General features: G+C 39.8%; 1 protein-coding gene across 4 annotated transcripts in view; it reads right to left on the bottom strand.

The window, feature by feature from the left end:
- GADL1 (glutamate decarboxylase like 1) overlaps positions 1 to 14808 on the bottom strand; it is a 195041-nt gene that overhangs the window by 96981 nt on the left and 83252 nt on the right. For 3 of the 4 annotated variants that reach the window (XM_069960402.1, XM_069960401.1, XM_069960403.1), the window contains 2 exons: positions 3996 to 4050; positions 717 to 833 (listed from right to left, as the gene is read on the bottom strand). In XM_069960402.1, coding sequence (XP_069816503.1) covers positions 717 to 833; positions 3996 to 4050 — 172 coding nt within the window. Of the gene's footprint in view, positions 1 to 716; positions 834 to 3995; positions 4051 to 12800; positions 12876 to 14808 lie in introns of those variants that run through there. The other variant, XM_069960404.1, reaches the window with a different exon arrangement.

The raw sequence follows: 14808 nt of genomic DNA, 5'->3' as shown, positions 1-14808 counted from the left end.
AATCTATCAATTAACAGCTAAGCTTGGGCCGTTGTTGCTAATTGGCTGAATGTACTCCACTCAGCCAATCAGCAGCTGCAGTGGCGTCAATAGTGAAGACAGATAGGTATACTTTCTTTGTTCCACCCCCTACCAACAGAGCAGAGAGTTAAATACTCAAGTCTCCCATTGTTTTTACTGGGGCTCGTTACTCAAGTTGAGCATTTGAGTATTTTGTAAATAACTGTATAGAGTGGTAATAGCCCATGCCTCTGGCGGCTCATAACTATGTATTAGGAGAAAGAACATCCTCCTCTGTTTCAATAGCATCTGTAGCCAGGGTTAAACTCAGTGTCATAGAAAGTAATGTAGTTCTATGGGGCAGGGTCTTACACTATCTATGGGTGCTATGTAGATTTTTAATGTATATGGCAGATAAAATGCATGGTAAATAATGTGTGATAATCCTTAACAGAATTAACTTTAAAATAGTTGTGCACCCCGCCCACAAACACACACACACACACACACACACACACACCGAAGCTAAAATGAAGAGGGGCTGCTAGTTTCATAGAAGTCAGCTGGTCCAGAAATTATATGATTGGCCTATCAATGGAATGGCCACTGCATGATATTGCTGTTTGTTCCACTGTTTTTTATTTTTACATCAGAATATTTTGATGCACTATATTAAATTTTGTAACAAACAAACAAACAATTTTTGAGCAACTTACATCTACATGGAACCAAAGTTTATGCTTCTCGCAGATGTGTGCAATGTCATCTAAAGGATCAAATGCTCCTAACACTGTAGTGCCAGATGTGGCAGCAACAAGGAATGGCACAGCTCCCTGCAAAAACACAAACAAAAAAAAGCATACTGTACATACATTTTATTACTGGAGCAAAAACATACTTAACTGCTAGCAATCAATGCATCAATACAGTATCACAAGGGTGGCTAGTCCCAGTACCATCTATGCCTACTAGAAGCATAGTGGAATAATCTTTATTTCTATACCCTCCTAAATAAGCTGAGAGACTGTGTGCAGCCAAAAAGAGACGTTGTGGGAATATAGCCTAAAGCTAATGCTAGCCTAGAGTAAGGCTATGTTTCAACAAAAGGATATCATGGCCATCTTTTTGACAGCTGTCTTTTGTTAATGACGACCACAAATAATGATCTACTCATAAATGCCCGTCATTACCACTAAAACGGTGGTCGTCCATAAAGAATTTATGTAGTGGGAAAATAACCTAAGTGTGTAACAAAAGCTTTAATACCTACATCAGTAACTATGATGGGAGCTTCTTTTCCCATACCCTTTAAACATCCTGAGATCATGACCCTATTGAGTGCACAGAAACTTGTGTAATTTTCAGGAGGTCACCATGAGATGACATGATCCAACTGAAGGAAAGGAGTAAAGGGAATGTGTCGGCTGCAATTCATGTTCCAAATTGTTGACATTGTTCGATAGCTATTAGTACAAGGAGACACGTGTTACCTTTCACATTTCTGTCTGTGCTCCCAGAATGTAGAAAAATGCTTTTATTCTAAGGTCGAAGAGGCCTTCCCGACTTTACACCTTCTCATTTCCCCCCCATGTCAATCATGCGGGGGGGGGGAGCAAAGCCTTAGGGTACTACTACTATCTGGCCGATTATCGTTCTGTGTAATAAAGACAACGATCGTTGTCATCGGCTGATCGTTGATATAGGTTCTGACCTATAATTGTCGGGCGCCAACAGCGCACCGTTACGTGTAATATCGGTGCGCGGCCGGCGCTGACGATATGAAAAGAGGAATACATTACCTATCCAGGCTGCAGGGCTCCTCTTTCTCTGTGCTTCTCCCCGGGTCCCGCCAGCTCCAGCTTCACAGCGGCTTGTCTCAGCTGACGGGACCCGGGGAGAAGCACAGAGGAAGAGGAGCCCTGCAGCCTGGATAGGTATGTATACAATTTAAACAAGGGCTGCAAGGACATCGGTAACAATGTCCCTAAAGCTCTTGTTAAACGATTATTGGGCCGTGTAATAGGCTCAGTAAATGAGCGCTGATCTAGCAGATCGGCGCTCGTTTACAGGTATTATCGGGCCCCCATCGGCCCGTGTAATACCATCCTTATAGCTTGTAGCAGATCATAAGCATGGAAAAGCCTCTTTGACGTCATTACCAGAAAATAAACATTCTAGAAGAATGGCCGGTTAATGGATGTTGTCAGCAGTTTGGAAAATGAATTGCAGCTGACAGATTCCCTTTCAGACAGAAAGAAACAAGATGTTATGGGAACATAGCCTAAGGTGGCCTTTGAATATTGCTGCTTCTCCATGCTCATGTGTATAGGGTGAAAGGGAGACTGCTATTGACTATAACCACCTTTAGGTTATGTTCAAACACAGTAAAATAACACCAAAATACAGCCATAATTTTGAGGTAAAATAAAACAAGGCGTGAACAGGTTAAAAAAAATTGCAGTTTTTTTTTGTTGTTGTTTTTTTTAAAACAGATCATAAATAATGAGCATTTGGAGGTTGCAACAACTGCCATTGTTTATTAGCACTGCTTAAAGGGAACCTGTGACCCCCCCGTGACCCGACCGGATCCAGAAGCGGGACTCGGTGGGATCAGGTGAGTATAAGGGGCTGTAGGGGGGGTCGGGAGCCTGTCACCCTGGCACGGGGGGTGAGAGGTTCCCTTTAATTGCATGGCAGTGAATAGGACAACGGCCATAGTGTATACACACTGTATACACTTTGGTCGTTGTTCACTGCGGCAGCAGAAAATAATTGACAGTTCTATTTTCTATAGCCGCAGTTCGGTGAACTTCGGCTGTAGAAAATAGGCTGTGCTCACAGAGTAAAGTATGGCTCCCGGCCATACTTTACTGTATACTGTGTTCAATGGTAAATTGGATTGCATTCCAACTGAAATAAAATGATGTTCTTCAGGCTGATACTGCAGTAATGGCCAGGTGAACATGTAAGACAGCGGTCATTGTTTGACACAGCCATGTCAAACAACAGCCGCTATTCTTACACAGTGTGAACATGGCATTAAACTGTACTCAATTACACAATTTTACGAGTAAAGCTCCAAGTCTTAGGCTATGTTCAAGCACAGTATTTTGGTGTGTCTTAATTGAAAAGTCCATTGAATTTAATAGTAAAAAAGGAGAAAGAACAGTGGAAAAATAAAAACTGTGTGTGAACAACTAATAAAAAACGTCCTCTGTTTGCAAAAGATGTCCGAAAATAATGTTCATTATTCATGTTCATTATTTTGACGTCCGTGGTAAAAACATCCGTAAAAACGGATGTTTTTTTAAATACCAAAATTGGGCGCCTTTTCTTTAATTTTGACGTTGTGTGAACACAGCCAAATGACGGCCATCCAATCAATTTCAACAGTGTGTGAACATAGCCTTTCTGTGTCTTTAATTCACTCCTGGTTTTGGTTACAAAATACTGACCAAAATACTGAGCAAAAATACTGTGTATGAACATAGCCTTAGGCTATGTTAACACAATGTTTTTTTTAGCTCCGTTTAAAATGACGTCTATCATTTTGAGTCTAAAATAACGGACGTCATTTAGCTGTCTAGCCTTCCCTGCAATGACGGCTGTTGGTACATTATTCTAGTTTGGGTTTAATAATTGGCCTTTAGGTGTGGCCTAATTGAAAAGTCCATTGAATTTATTAGTAAAAACGGAGAAAGAATGGTGACAAAAGAAAAACTGTGTGAACCAGTAAGAAAAAACATCTGCTGTTTGCAAAAGCCATCCGAAAATAATTGTCATGATCATTATTTTGACGCCCGCTGCAATCATGTTCGTTATTCAATACAATTTGCATTGCATTGCAGTTAAATCGCTGCAAAAACAGACGTTATTACAAATCGCAAGAGCGACCGCCTTTTCTCTATTTTTGACGTTGTGTGAACATAGCCATAGGGTGGCTGGGGACCTTTTTGTTAGATTTGCAAAATAGCAGACTTTATTCTTCAACTTACTTCTTCTTTTGCTTTCTGTACTTTTTTCTCCAAATCTTCTGGTATCATTTTCCCTCTAAAAATAAACAAAAGTATTTTATGAATGAATGAATAATTAACTAATAAAAAGTTAAATGCATGTGACAAATAGTTAAACATTATTCCACTATGGTAAAGAAGAAGAAAGATGTCATAAAAGACAATAACTATGTTAAAAAAAAAAACTGTGAATCCAGAAATATAAAATAATTTTGCAAGATGAAACTGGAATAATGTCAGTTTTCTCAGGGATGGGAAAATAGAAAATATAGAGAAGTCATAGGTTTATATAAGATCATATAACGTAAGGATGTTATTAATGGTAAAGTCTGTAGAACACTAAAGACAATCATTTTTTCTTGACCACATGCACACAAATACACAGTATACTAATGAATCATTATAATGTTCTCCTTTATATGGTTGTCAGGCAGGGAATTTATCTAAAATATATGTCTGCAAATGAGTTTACCCGTGCAATTTTCTAGCAACGAAAAGGAAACTATGTAAAAGAGGCAGAAAAGAAATCAATGGAAATTGTTGTTTCTATTTTCAGCCTGCCTTGGAAAAATGAAATCTGACTGGTTGCCATGGGCAACACTCCCATACATGAATACATAGGTCTTCATGTGAGATGTGTATTCAACATAGTTAATGAGAACAATATACTGACAACCCGATGTTTTACGCTATTTGTTAACTTATAGCCTGTACTGCGTTGCATGGTGTCAGTATGGCTTGTATAGTACAGATTTGAGGTGGTTCATAGAGGCTCTGTCAATCTCTGCATGTACAGTATGGAGATCTTTAGATTTTTGGTGGAGACTTAAAAGAGAAATCCAGAGTAAATAAAAACTTTCAAGCAGACAGGGGCAAGGAGGAACATAATAAACAAGCCCCTACTTACGGCACCCCGTGCATCTGTACTGCTATTTCAATGCTCTAGGATCCCAGCCGGGCTCTGGGATCTCCTGCTTTAACGACATCACGACTTAGATGATGGATTGCCCACTGCAGTCACTGATTAAATGAATGGGCAATCCATCATTTAGATCAAGAATTTTCCCCCAAGTCATGACATCGGAACCCAGGAAAAAACTAATTCTATCAGGGATCCTGGAGCCTTTGGCCCGGAACTTCAGGGACACAAAACAAGGTATGTAGTCTATGTCCCCCCCCCCCCCTGTCCCAGCTTACAAGCAAATTATTATTTTTTGTGGACCACTCCTTCAAGACACCCATTCAAATTAGACTAAAGTAGATGAAAATAGATAATTTCTGCCAAAATGATAATTTTGCAAGTGAAATTTAACAATGAACAATCATTGTAGCTACCACGTGTCTGGAAAGAAGTCGACTGTGTTTAAAGGGAATGTGTCACCTAGATTTTCTTTTACTGATAGGAGTCAGATACTAAAACCTGTTCTTTTATTCTAATCTGTTTCTATTTTCTGACTGCAATTTTTTATTTTACTGTTTTTACATTGTTATGGGGGCTGCCATCTTGCCTAAACTGTTTTTAAAAGCGTTTGGTGCTTGCTTTACAGCAAGCCTCATGGACATAGAAAACAATAGACAGACTCTGTCCCCTTGAGATGAATTTAAAACATCACTGAGCGTGCTCTGTAGGGTCATTCCACAGGGAGCTGTTATTGTCTTCTCTATCTACTGGTGTTACATGTCTCTGCAATGCTGTACAGATCACGTTACAGCAGCCTTCTCTCATCATTACTGCAAGATATCAGGATTATTTTATAATCCTGATGGCAACATGAAAAATTTTGGGGGAAAAAAATCACCAAAAATTCTTTAAAAATATGTTTAACAAAACAATAATTATATATATATATATATATATATATATATATATATATATATATTCACACGATAGGTCCTTTTCTGGTGACACTTTCTCCTTAAAGAGAACCTGTCACCGGGGACGCGGGCACAGAGCCCGCCCGACCCCCCGGTGCAGCTCCCGGATACTTACCCTTTGCGATGAGTCCCGTTCCTGGAGCCGGTCCGGGGACGAAGATATGAGCGCCCGAAGCCGTGCACGCGCGCCGCTGAGATGAGTCCGACGCTCATAGAGAATGACGGAGCCGTCATTCTCTATGGGCTTCGGACTCATCTCTGCTCATTTGCATACAGCGCGCGCACGGCTTCGGGCGCTCATATCTTCGTCCCAGGACCAGCTCCAGGAACGGGACTCATCGCAAAGGGTAAGTATCCGGGAGCTGCACCGGGGGGTCGGGCGGGCTCTGTGCCCGCGTCCCCGGTGACAGGCTCCCTTTAAATGTTTTTACAGATAATTAGACAAAAGATTTTTTTGCCCAGGAGAGATCTTTTGTCTTTCTCAAAGTGTTACCAGAACATTCCTAAAAAGATGTTTATCTTTTATATTGACTAACATGGACTGAAATGTTTATGGCTGCTTTGTAAAACCGCTGTTTATCAGACGATTATTCCCTTAACCGTTGTTTAATTGTTAACCTACTTCTATCTAATGTGTATGACCAATGTGTATGACCACCTCTAAATGCAACTCCACAACGCAAAAGGAACAACACTGCTTTGTAAAATCTTGAAATATATTGAAACCAAAACTAAATAACAGAAATTTCAAATTACTATAAACAAAATGACAGACTACTCTTTCTACTAGGGATGGTCCAAACCTGCCGAGGTTCGGGTTCGTACGATCCCGAACTCTTGGCAATGATTCTCGCTGTCTGCCCGCTCCGTAGAAAGGGTGGATATAGCGGGAGGACCGCATGGAAAACTGGGATACAGCCATAGCCATAGGCTGTATCCCAGTTTTCCAGGTGGTCCTCCCACTGTATCCACCCGCTGCACAGAGCTGCCAGATAGCGGGAATCTGATGCCGAGCGTTTGGGTTCATACGAACCCGAACCTCGGCAGGTTTGGGCCATCCTTACTTTCTACCATAAAAGTTACATCTCAGTGTTTACTATTAGCACATTATTTTCTATAGTATGTACTTTACATTTTCTATTCTTCATCTAGATCTTAATGTCTCTTAATGTCAATTTTACAATCACAAGATAACATGCACGAGTGGACATTTAATTTAAATTAATTAAAATTACAGAAGATATAGAATATGTTTCCTTTTTTATAAAAAATAATTTCAAGGATATTGGGCACATGATTAACACCTGGAATGTGCACAGGGCTGTTCAAAGAGGAATAATGAGGAATATCGAAATGAATGAACGAGGCTACAGGAGAAAATAAATCAATAAAAATGTTCTACAAGTTCGTTCAAAAAAATAAATCTCTCTAAAAAACAAACAAACAAACACAAACAAACACACACACACACACAAAGAGATACTTCTAAGTCTAAATTCCACAAATACTGTATATCCAGGGAGATAAATGTGGCAAACAATTGGCCATACAAGCTCACGTACATTTGCTGGGATAACAATGTTGAATATAAGATTGAAGTCATAGCGGGAAGTTTCAGTAATTATTATAGAGATCACTATAATCTTAAGCAAAGCAATGCCAGCATAGATAACATGAAGAAAATATTACAGAGATCTCTAACGCAATAAAACTAGCATTACTCATAGAAAGATAAAGCAAATGAACATGGCCTTTACAGTAAAAGACAATAAAAAAGCAGTCTGAAGTACACATCACAGGAAAATCTCAGGCCATGTAGGCCCAAATATTATAACAAAACTTTCCCCAAATTGATGTAATGCTTAGACAACATTTTACAAGAATCACCATTCTAGAAGGAAATGAAACTTCCCACATCTACAATATACCAGGTGAATTTCGGCCAAATTTGCCAATTTTAGCAGTACTGGTTGATGTGTGGGGATTGTGTTGATGTGTAGGGATTTATTCCACACGGAAGATTTTAGTTGAAAATAGAATAGAGAAGTTGGACTTCAACTTGCTGAATCTGATTGGTCTTAGGGGAGATTCAGTAACTTGCAACCAGAGGTGAAAATCCATATACAGTATATGGGGGTCAACTCAAGACATTTTTTACATGTCACCTGGAAATCCAAAGTCCGATCAGACAAAAAAGGGGGAGGGGGGGGGGGGGAGAGAGAGATATTTGGACTACAGAGCTTTAAAGTCATAGAGAGGCAGCATACTATGACTGGACTATGGTATGTTATACCATCTAAGGCTGGGTTCACACGCTGTAACTGTGCGGCTGTTTTTTTTATGCGGCTGTAAATGTGCGGGTGAAACTCCGGCCGTGGGAAAAAATAGACATGCGGCTCAAAACATACGGTCATTTACTTGGAAATCTGGTTCAACTAAAAATGAGAAATAAAATGTTAAGAAAGTGATTGAAACACCTCTGGATGCATCTGGGAAAGCAGGGAACACAGTTTACATGAATTGCTATTACCGGGGTTTGCGATCCTCTGCAGTATGCCGATGTCTCTCATGGTTAATATATTGAATTAATAAAACACATTTTCTGTCTAATAAAGTCCCTTTTATTGTTCAATAATTAAATGTAAACGATTCCATCATTTTGCAATTAAATATACTGTTAAAATAAATATATATATAAATAAATGTATATTTATATATATATTTATTTTTTGACAGTATATTTAATTGCACAATGATGGATTCGTTAGAATTAAATTATTGAACAAAGAAACTGTATTTATTTCAACGAAAATGTGTTTTATTAATTAAATATTAATTAGTACAGGAAGCTCTATAAGCCGTTAATTCATATGCCGGCAATAGAGCATTCTGTACTAATCATCACTTTACTTTAATTAAAACATCAAATGTTTCTTCTAATTATGTTGTGACAATAGCATTATTAGAAGAAACATTTAGAATTATATGTGCGCTCAGCTGATTGGCTGTTCGGCTGAGCGCACATATAATGAGCCGGTCCGCAGCACAGTGACTTCATTGTGCTGCGGACCAGCGAAGAGGACACATCGGGACATCGGATGGTGAGTATAGAGCTCTCCCCACCCCCTCCCCGGCACTGCACCCCTCCCAGCAAGGAAGGGGGGTCACTTAACCCCTTCCTTGCTGGGATGGGTGCAGTCTGACATCAGTCTGGCCCCCAGGGGGTTAAGGGGGATGCAATACATCCTCCCTTAACCCCTTGGGGGTCAGACTGTAAGCAGCGATCTGTAAAGATGCTGCATACTGTAAGGAGCACAACACCGCTCACAATGATGGGTGTTGTGCTCCTGTTTGTGTGTTTTTTGTGTGTTTCTCCCTTTTTGTTTTTCAGATATCGGTATCCTGGGGATTACGTCGGATTCCATGGACTACGTCGATGACCAGCGGTTGTTCTTTGAATTTTTTTAATAAAATGGTCAATGAGGGTTGTGGGGGTGTTTTTATTTGAATAAAAAAATATTTTAAACTTGTGTCTTGTCTTTATTTCTTTACTTTATAGACTTAGTAGTGGAAGCCGTCTAATAGACGGAATCCATTACGAAGTTGGGGCCTAGTGTTAGCCGGTATAAAATGGCTAACACTAACCCCCTATTATTACCCCAGTACCCAATGCCACCAGGGGTACTGGGAAGAGCCGGGTGCCAGTGGTCCCGGAGCGTCAATATTGGCGCTCCTGGACCGGGCGGCAGCAGGCTGGTAAGATTTAGGCTGGGGAGGGCCTAAACCAATGGCTCTTCCCACCCTGGTGTTACCAGGCTGCTGTCGTTTGGTTTTTAACCCGGCTGGTTATAAAAATAGGGGGGACCCTATGCGTTTTTTTTAATTATTTATTTATTTTAAAAAAACCGCATAGGGTCCCCCCTATTTTTATAACCAGCCGGGTTAAAAACCAAACGACAGCAGCCTGGTAACACCAGGGTGGGAAGAGCCATTGGTTTAGGCCCTCCCCAGCCTAAATCTTACCAGCCTGCTGCCGCCCGGTCCAGGAGCGCCAATTTTGACGCTCCGGGACCACTGGCACCCGGCTCTTCCCAGTACCCCTGGTGGCATTGGGTACTGGGGTAATAATGGGGGGTTAGTGTTAGCCATTTTATACCGGCTAACACTAGGCCCCAACTTAGTAATGGATTCCGTCTATTAGACGGCTTCCACTACTAAGTCTATAAAGTAAAGAAATAAAGACAAGACACAAGTTTAAAATATTTTTTTATTCAAATAAAAACACCCCCACACCCCTCATTGACCATTTTATTAAAAAAATTCAAAGAACAACCGCTGGTCATCGACGTAGTCCATGGAATCCGACGTAATCCCCAGGATACCGATATCTGAAAAACAAAAAGGGAGAAACACACAAAAAACACACAAACAGGAGCACAACACCCATCATTGTGAGCGGTGTTGTGCTCCTTACAGTATGCAGCATCTTTACAGATCGCTGCTTACAGTCTGACCCCCAAGGGGTTAAGGGAGGATGTATTGCATCCCCCTTAACCCCCTGGGGGCCAGACTGATGTCAGACTGCACCCATCCCAGCAAGGAAGGGGTTAACTGACCCCCCCTTCCTTGCTGGGAGGGGTGCAGTGCCGGGGAGGGGGTGGGGAGAGCTCTATACTCACCATCCGATGTCCCGATGTGTCCTCTTCGCTGGTCCGCAGCACAATGAAGTCACTGTGCTGCGGACCGGCTCATTATATGTGCGCTCAGCCGATCAGCCAATCAGCTGAGCGCACATATAATTCTAAATGTTTCTTCTAATAATGCTATTGTCATAACATAATTAGAAGAAACATTTGATGTTTTAATTAAAGTAAAGTGATGATTAGTACAGAATGCTCTATTGCCGGGAATATGAATTACCGGCTTATAGAGCTTCCTGTACTAATTAATATTTAATGAATAAAACACATTTTCGTGGAAATAAATTCAGTTTCGTTGGTCAATAATTTAATTCTAACGAATCCATCATTGTGCAATTCAATATACTGTCAAAAATATAGATAAATATACATTTATTTATATATCTATTTTTTTTTAACAGTATATTTAATTGCAAAATGATGGATTCGTTAGAAATAAATTATTGACCAATGAAAGTGTCTTGATTACAAAGAAAATGTGTTTTAGTAATTTAATATATTAACTATTAGAGGCATCGGCATTCGGCATCATTGCCGGCTATTTTTGAAGTACTCCGTACGGACCGCCTGTCAATCCTCGGCCGCATGTTCAGCCGCAAACAATGGTCTTGTTCATTTTTTACGGGTCCGTTTACGATAGGGCCGTAGATTCAGACATAGTGTGCACTGTGCAGCCGCATATCCTATACTTCCAAGCATACACACGAACCACCAAAAATACCGCCGCACAATTACAGCCGCAAATACAGCCGCACTGTTACAACGTGTGAATAAAAGGTAATAAAGCATGAGTAGAAAAAAAACTGTAAAGGAAAGATTTAGGGCCCTTTTACATGGGCCGATTATCGCTAGTCAGTATTCCTTGGAAAGGTACCAGAGATCAGAGAGCAAACACCTGCTTATCTGTTGGTTTGATATCTTGTGGGTTTGTAAAAATCATTGCTGCAAACCTCTCTATGTAAAAAGATGTGTCGCCCATAGCAATGCATGTTTATGCTCACATGAAGGATACAGCAATTGTGTGGTCTGGACATTTGTCATGCCTTGTAAAGTTACTGGCCATGTAAGTATAATTTTATCAGTAGAAGTCTAAACTGATCTTTCTCAATCATGAAGGGAATCAATCACCAGATTGTGCTGATTTGGCTCCCAGCAGCACAGTATAGATCTACTTTCAGCGAGCAGTAAGAGGATGATTGACAGGCTGAGAGACCCAATTTTAGTGGCCTCTCTGCCAGTCAGTCATCCCCGTACTGCGCACTGGCACTCCCCACTATAGAAAACTGCCTTGTACCAACCCTTGATCTGGTATAAAGGGAGCTTGTCAATCCCTATTGCAGTCCAATAATCAAAAGGATACCAGAGATTGCAAAAATAGCAGCTTTACTTTTCCAAACATGAACGGTACAAACTATTCACCACTAGTGCATGTTCAGACCATACATAACACCCCACCCAGATGACTAGTTGCCCCTCTCCCGGCCTTGCGCAGTTCACACAGTGTCACAGAACGGCGGCTGTTTGTGAAGATCATCCCGGACGATACTGCAAGAGCGGTCAGATGATCTTTCTTTGTGCTAAATTGAGATGCGGGCGCATCCATGTGCGACAATAGAGCATGTGACCGGAGTTGCATGCTGCATTGTGTGACTTGTCAGGCTTGTGCGGCCGCTATTCAATGAATAGCAGCCGCACAAAACCAACATGTCAGCTTTTCATGCGGCAGCTAGGAATTCCAACCAGATTGTTCACTCCAGCCAGGATTCCCTCAACCTGCAGTGCACGTAAGTTTTAAATTAATCACAGCTGTTGTTGGGAATCTGCAACAACGGCCGTGATTAATTCAAAACATACTTAGTGTGAACATGGCCTAATAAAACATCTTTTTCCACTTTCTAAAGCTACTGCTGCAGCCGTGGCTGGTATGCTCTTCCAGCTGGACAGTAGATCTATGCTGTGCTGCTTGGAACTATATCAGCACAATAATGCTGATTGGTTCCCTTTAAAGACACAAATCTATCTTCCTTAAAGTGTCACTGTCATTATAACTTTCAAAATCTATATCAACAGTAGATGTAATATAAAGCAAGTTTGTAATTTACATTGATTTTTCTTTTTTTTTTTAGTTATCATGAAAAAATGGCACTTAGTGTTTTCTCAAAAAGTAAAAAAAAAGAAAGTCCTGTGTATCCCAGGCCATCTGAGCACTCACAGAGAAGGCAGTCATGTGATTGATGGACACATTCAGCTGTGACTCTCTGTACTGGGTGGAATTCCTGTGTTTAGTCTGTTTTTTTTCAACCGGCACAAGTCACAAAATCCGCCTTCAGGAGACTGGACCTGGATTTCTGGTAAGCTCAGCTTTGTTTTACAGGATGATAACCACAACAAAAATAATGAATGTAAATTGCAACTGATTCCAATATTGAAAATAATCTACATTAATAAATGAATGGTTGAATAATGTCTGTATGATAAGCAGATTACAAAATAAAGAAAAAGCTAGACCAGAGAAAGAAATGTGAACAATGTCCAAAAATAAGCATAATAACTTGGTAACTTGATAACTTGGATAAAATCTAGATACTCTTAACTCTGTTAACTGAAGCAATATCAAAGAAAAGGAAGGTACGTTTTATGAAAGGGAATGACATAGTTTATTTGATTGCTTGGGTTTCTTGAGCTTCTCTCCAGCTTAAAAAAAAATTCTGATTTAATTAGTTTCTTGTCTCTAGTGTTTTTTCTGAAATAGGAAAAAATTATGAGAGCCTTATTGGTGACAGGGTTGATGTGACTGGTGGCAATCTATGACAGTAATATTGAACATGTTGTTATTATATAATAAACATAAACTAAATAAATTAAATGTGTGCTATGTGTGCATGCAGCAATGCAGTATCTCGTATTACTGTTTTTTTCCTGTTGGGTGATCTTAATAAACCTCATGATGGTACAAATAACATACAGTACTTAATTCTCCAAGGTGTGTTTGTTTATAGGGAGACCCTTTATTTCTGCCACTTTTACCACCTTAGAAGAATCAGACTGGCCCACTAGGGAGGTGGAGAATTCCCCAGTGGGCCCTACTCTCCTGATGGGCCCTTAAACAGGAGGCAGGAGAGTTATTACTAAGGACCATCTTGCTGGTGTTTGGAAAGTAAAACACATTCTTTTTTTGGGGGGGATGGTAAGAGAAGTGCTACTTTCAACATTGACTGCTACATAGCCAAACATTATCTACCAAATAGTCTGTCTTATGTGATCTATATATTTATCTCATAGCTCAATGTGCACAGCACATTACTATAAATCAGATTTCTCTGTAATTATTTGTAGGTGAGGAACTTCTTTGAATTGCTTGTTAAGTTTTGAAAACCATTTTTCATATCCTCTTTCAGGTAGTAAAAATGGATTACAATGACCTAAATGACCTGTCCTGACAACCCATTGATTTAAATGATAACCATATAATTTTTTAATGGAATTTAAACACCTACCCTTGGGTACTTTACAGGGGGGAGGACCCTCTAAAGTTATGTTCCCATGTTCAAGTTGTTAATTGTATATCATAAATGGTAAACTTGAATAAAGGAAAGGCTAAGACTTTTTCCTTTTTGTATGAACATTGTGTTCAAAAATGAAAAACCTGACAGTGTAAACAAACCTTTAACAAATAAGGATTATCCAAAGTAAAGAACTCCTTTACGTCGTTCTCTTCTATGTAGTTATTTTCATATTGTGGCATACAAAACACTTAACAGTTACAGCTAATTCATGTGGGATAAATTGTATTTTAGAAATATTGTACCATTGACAAGCTATTTATTGTGTTTTGGCCATAAATAATAAATCACAATATTAATTACTTTGTTCTCAGTTAGTTTTATGAGTGCACATTTTTCTTATGTGCAGGACAAGATCCTTACTAAATGCTGGCGAGAAGACAGTTCTAGTCTCAGAGCCATGCTGCAAAACTATACTCAATGCATTATTAACATTATATAAGGCACATTAGGAACAGATATAACACACACTATATGACAGTACTCTGACATCTTTCGTAACAGTGCCAGTATCATGTCAATGGCTCTTAAAAATGATCTGTTGAACCCTGCCGTACAATGCCCAATTAAATCACTATGACGTTGAGGCCAATTTTAATTCAGTTTCTCAGAAGCTAATGATCACCTGTCATTTTGTCAGCATAAGACATAAATACA

Source organism: Dendropsophus ebraccatus, chromosome 2, assembly GCF_027789765.1.
Source record: "Dendropsophus ebraccatus isolate aDenEbr1 chromosome 2, aDenEbr1.pat, whole genome shotgun sequence".
Taxonomy (NCBI): Eukaryota; Metazoa; Chordata; class Amphibia; order Anura; family Hylidae; genus Dendropsophus; species Dendropsophus ebraccatus.
Note: the sequence above shows the minus strand (reverse complement) of the source record. Positions and strands in the feature narration are given on the sequence as shown.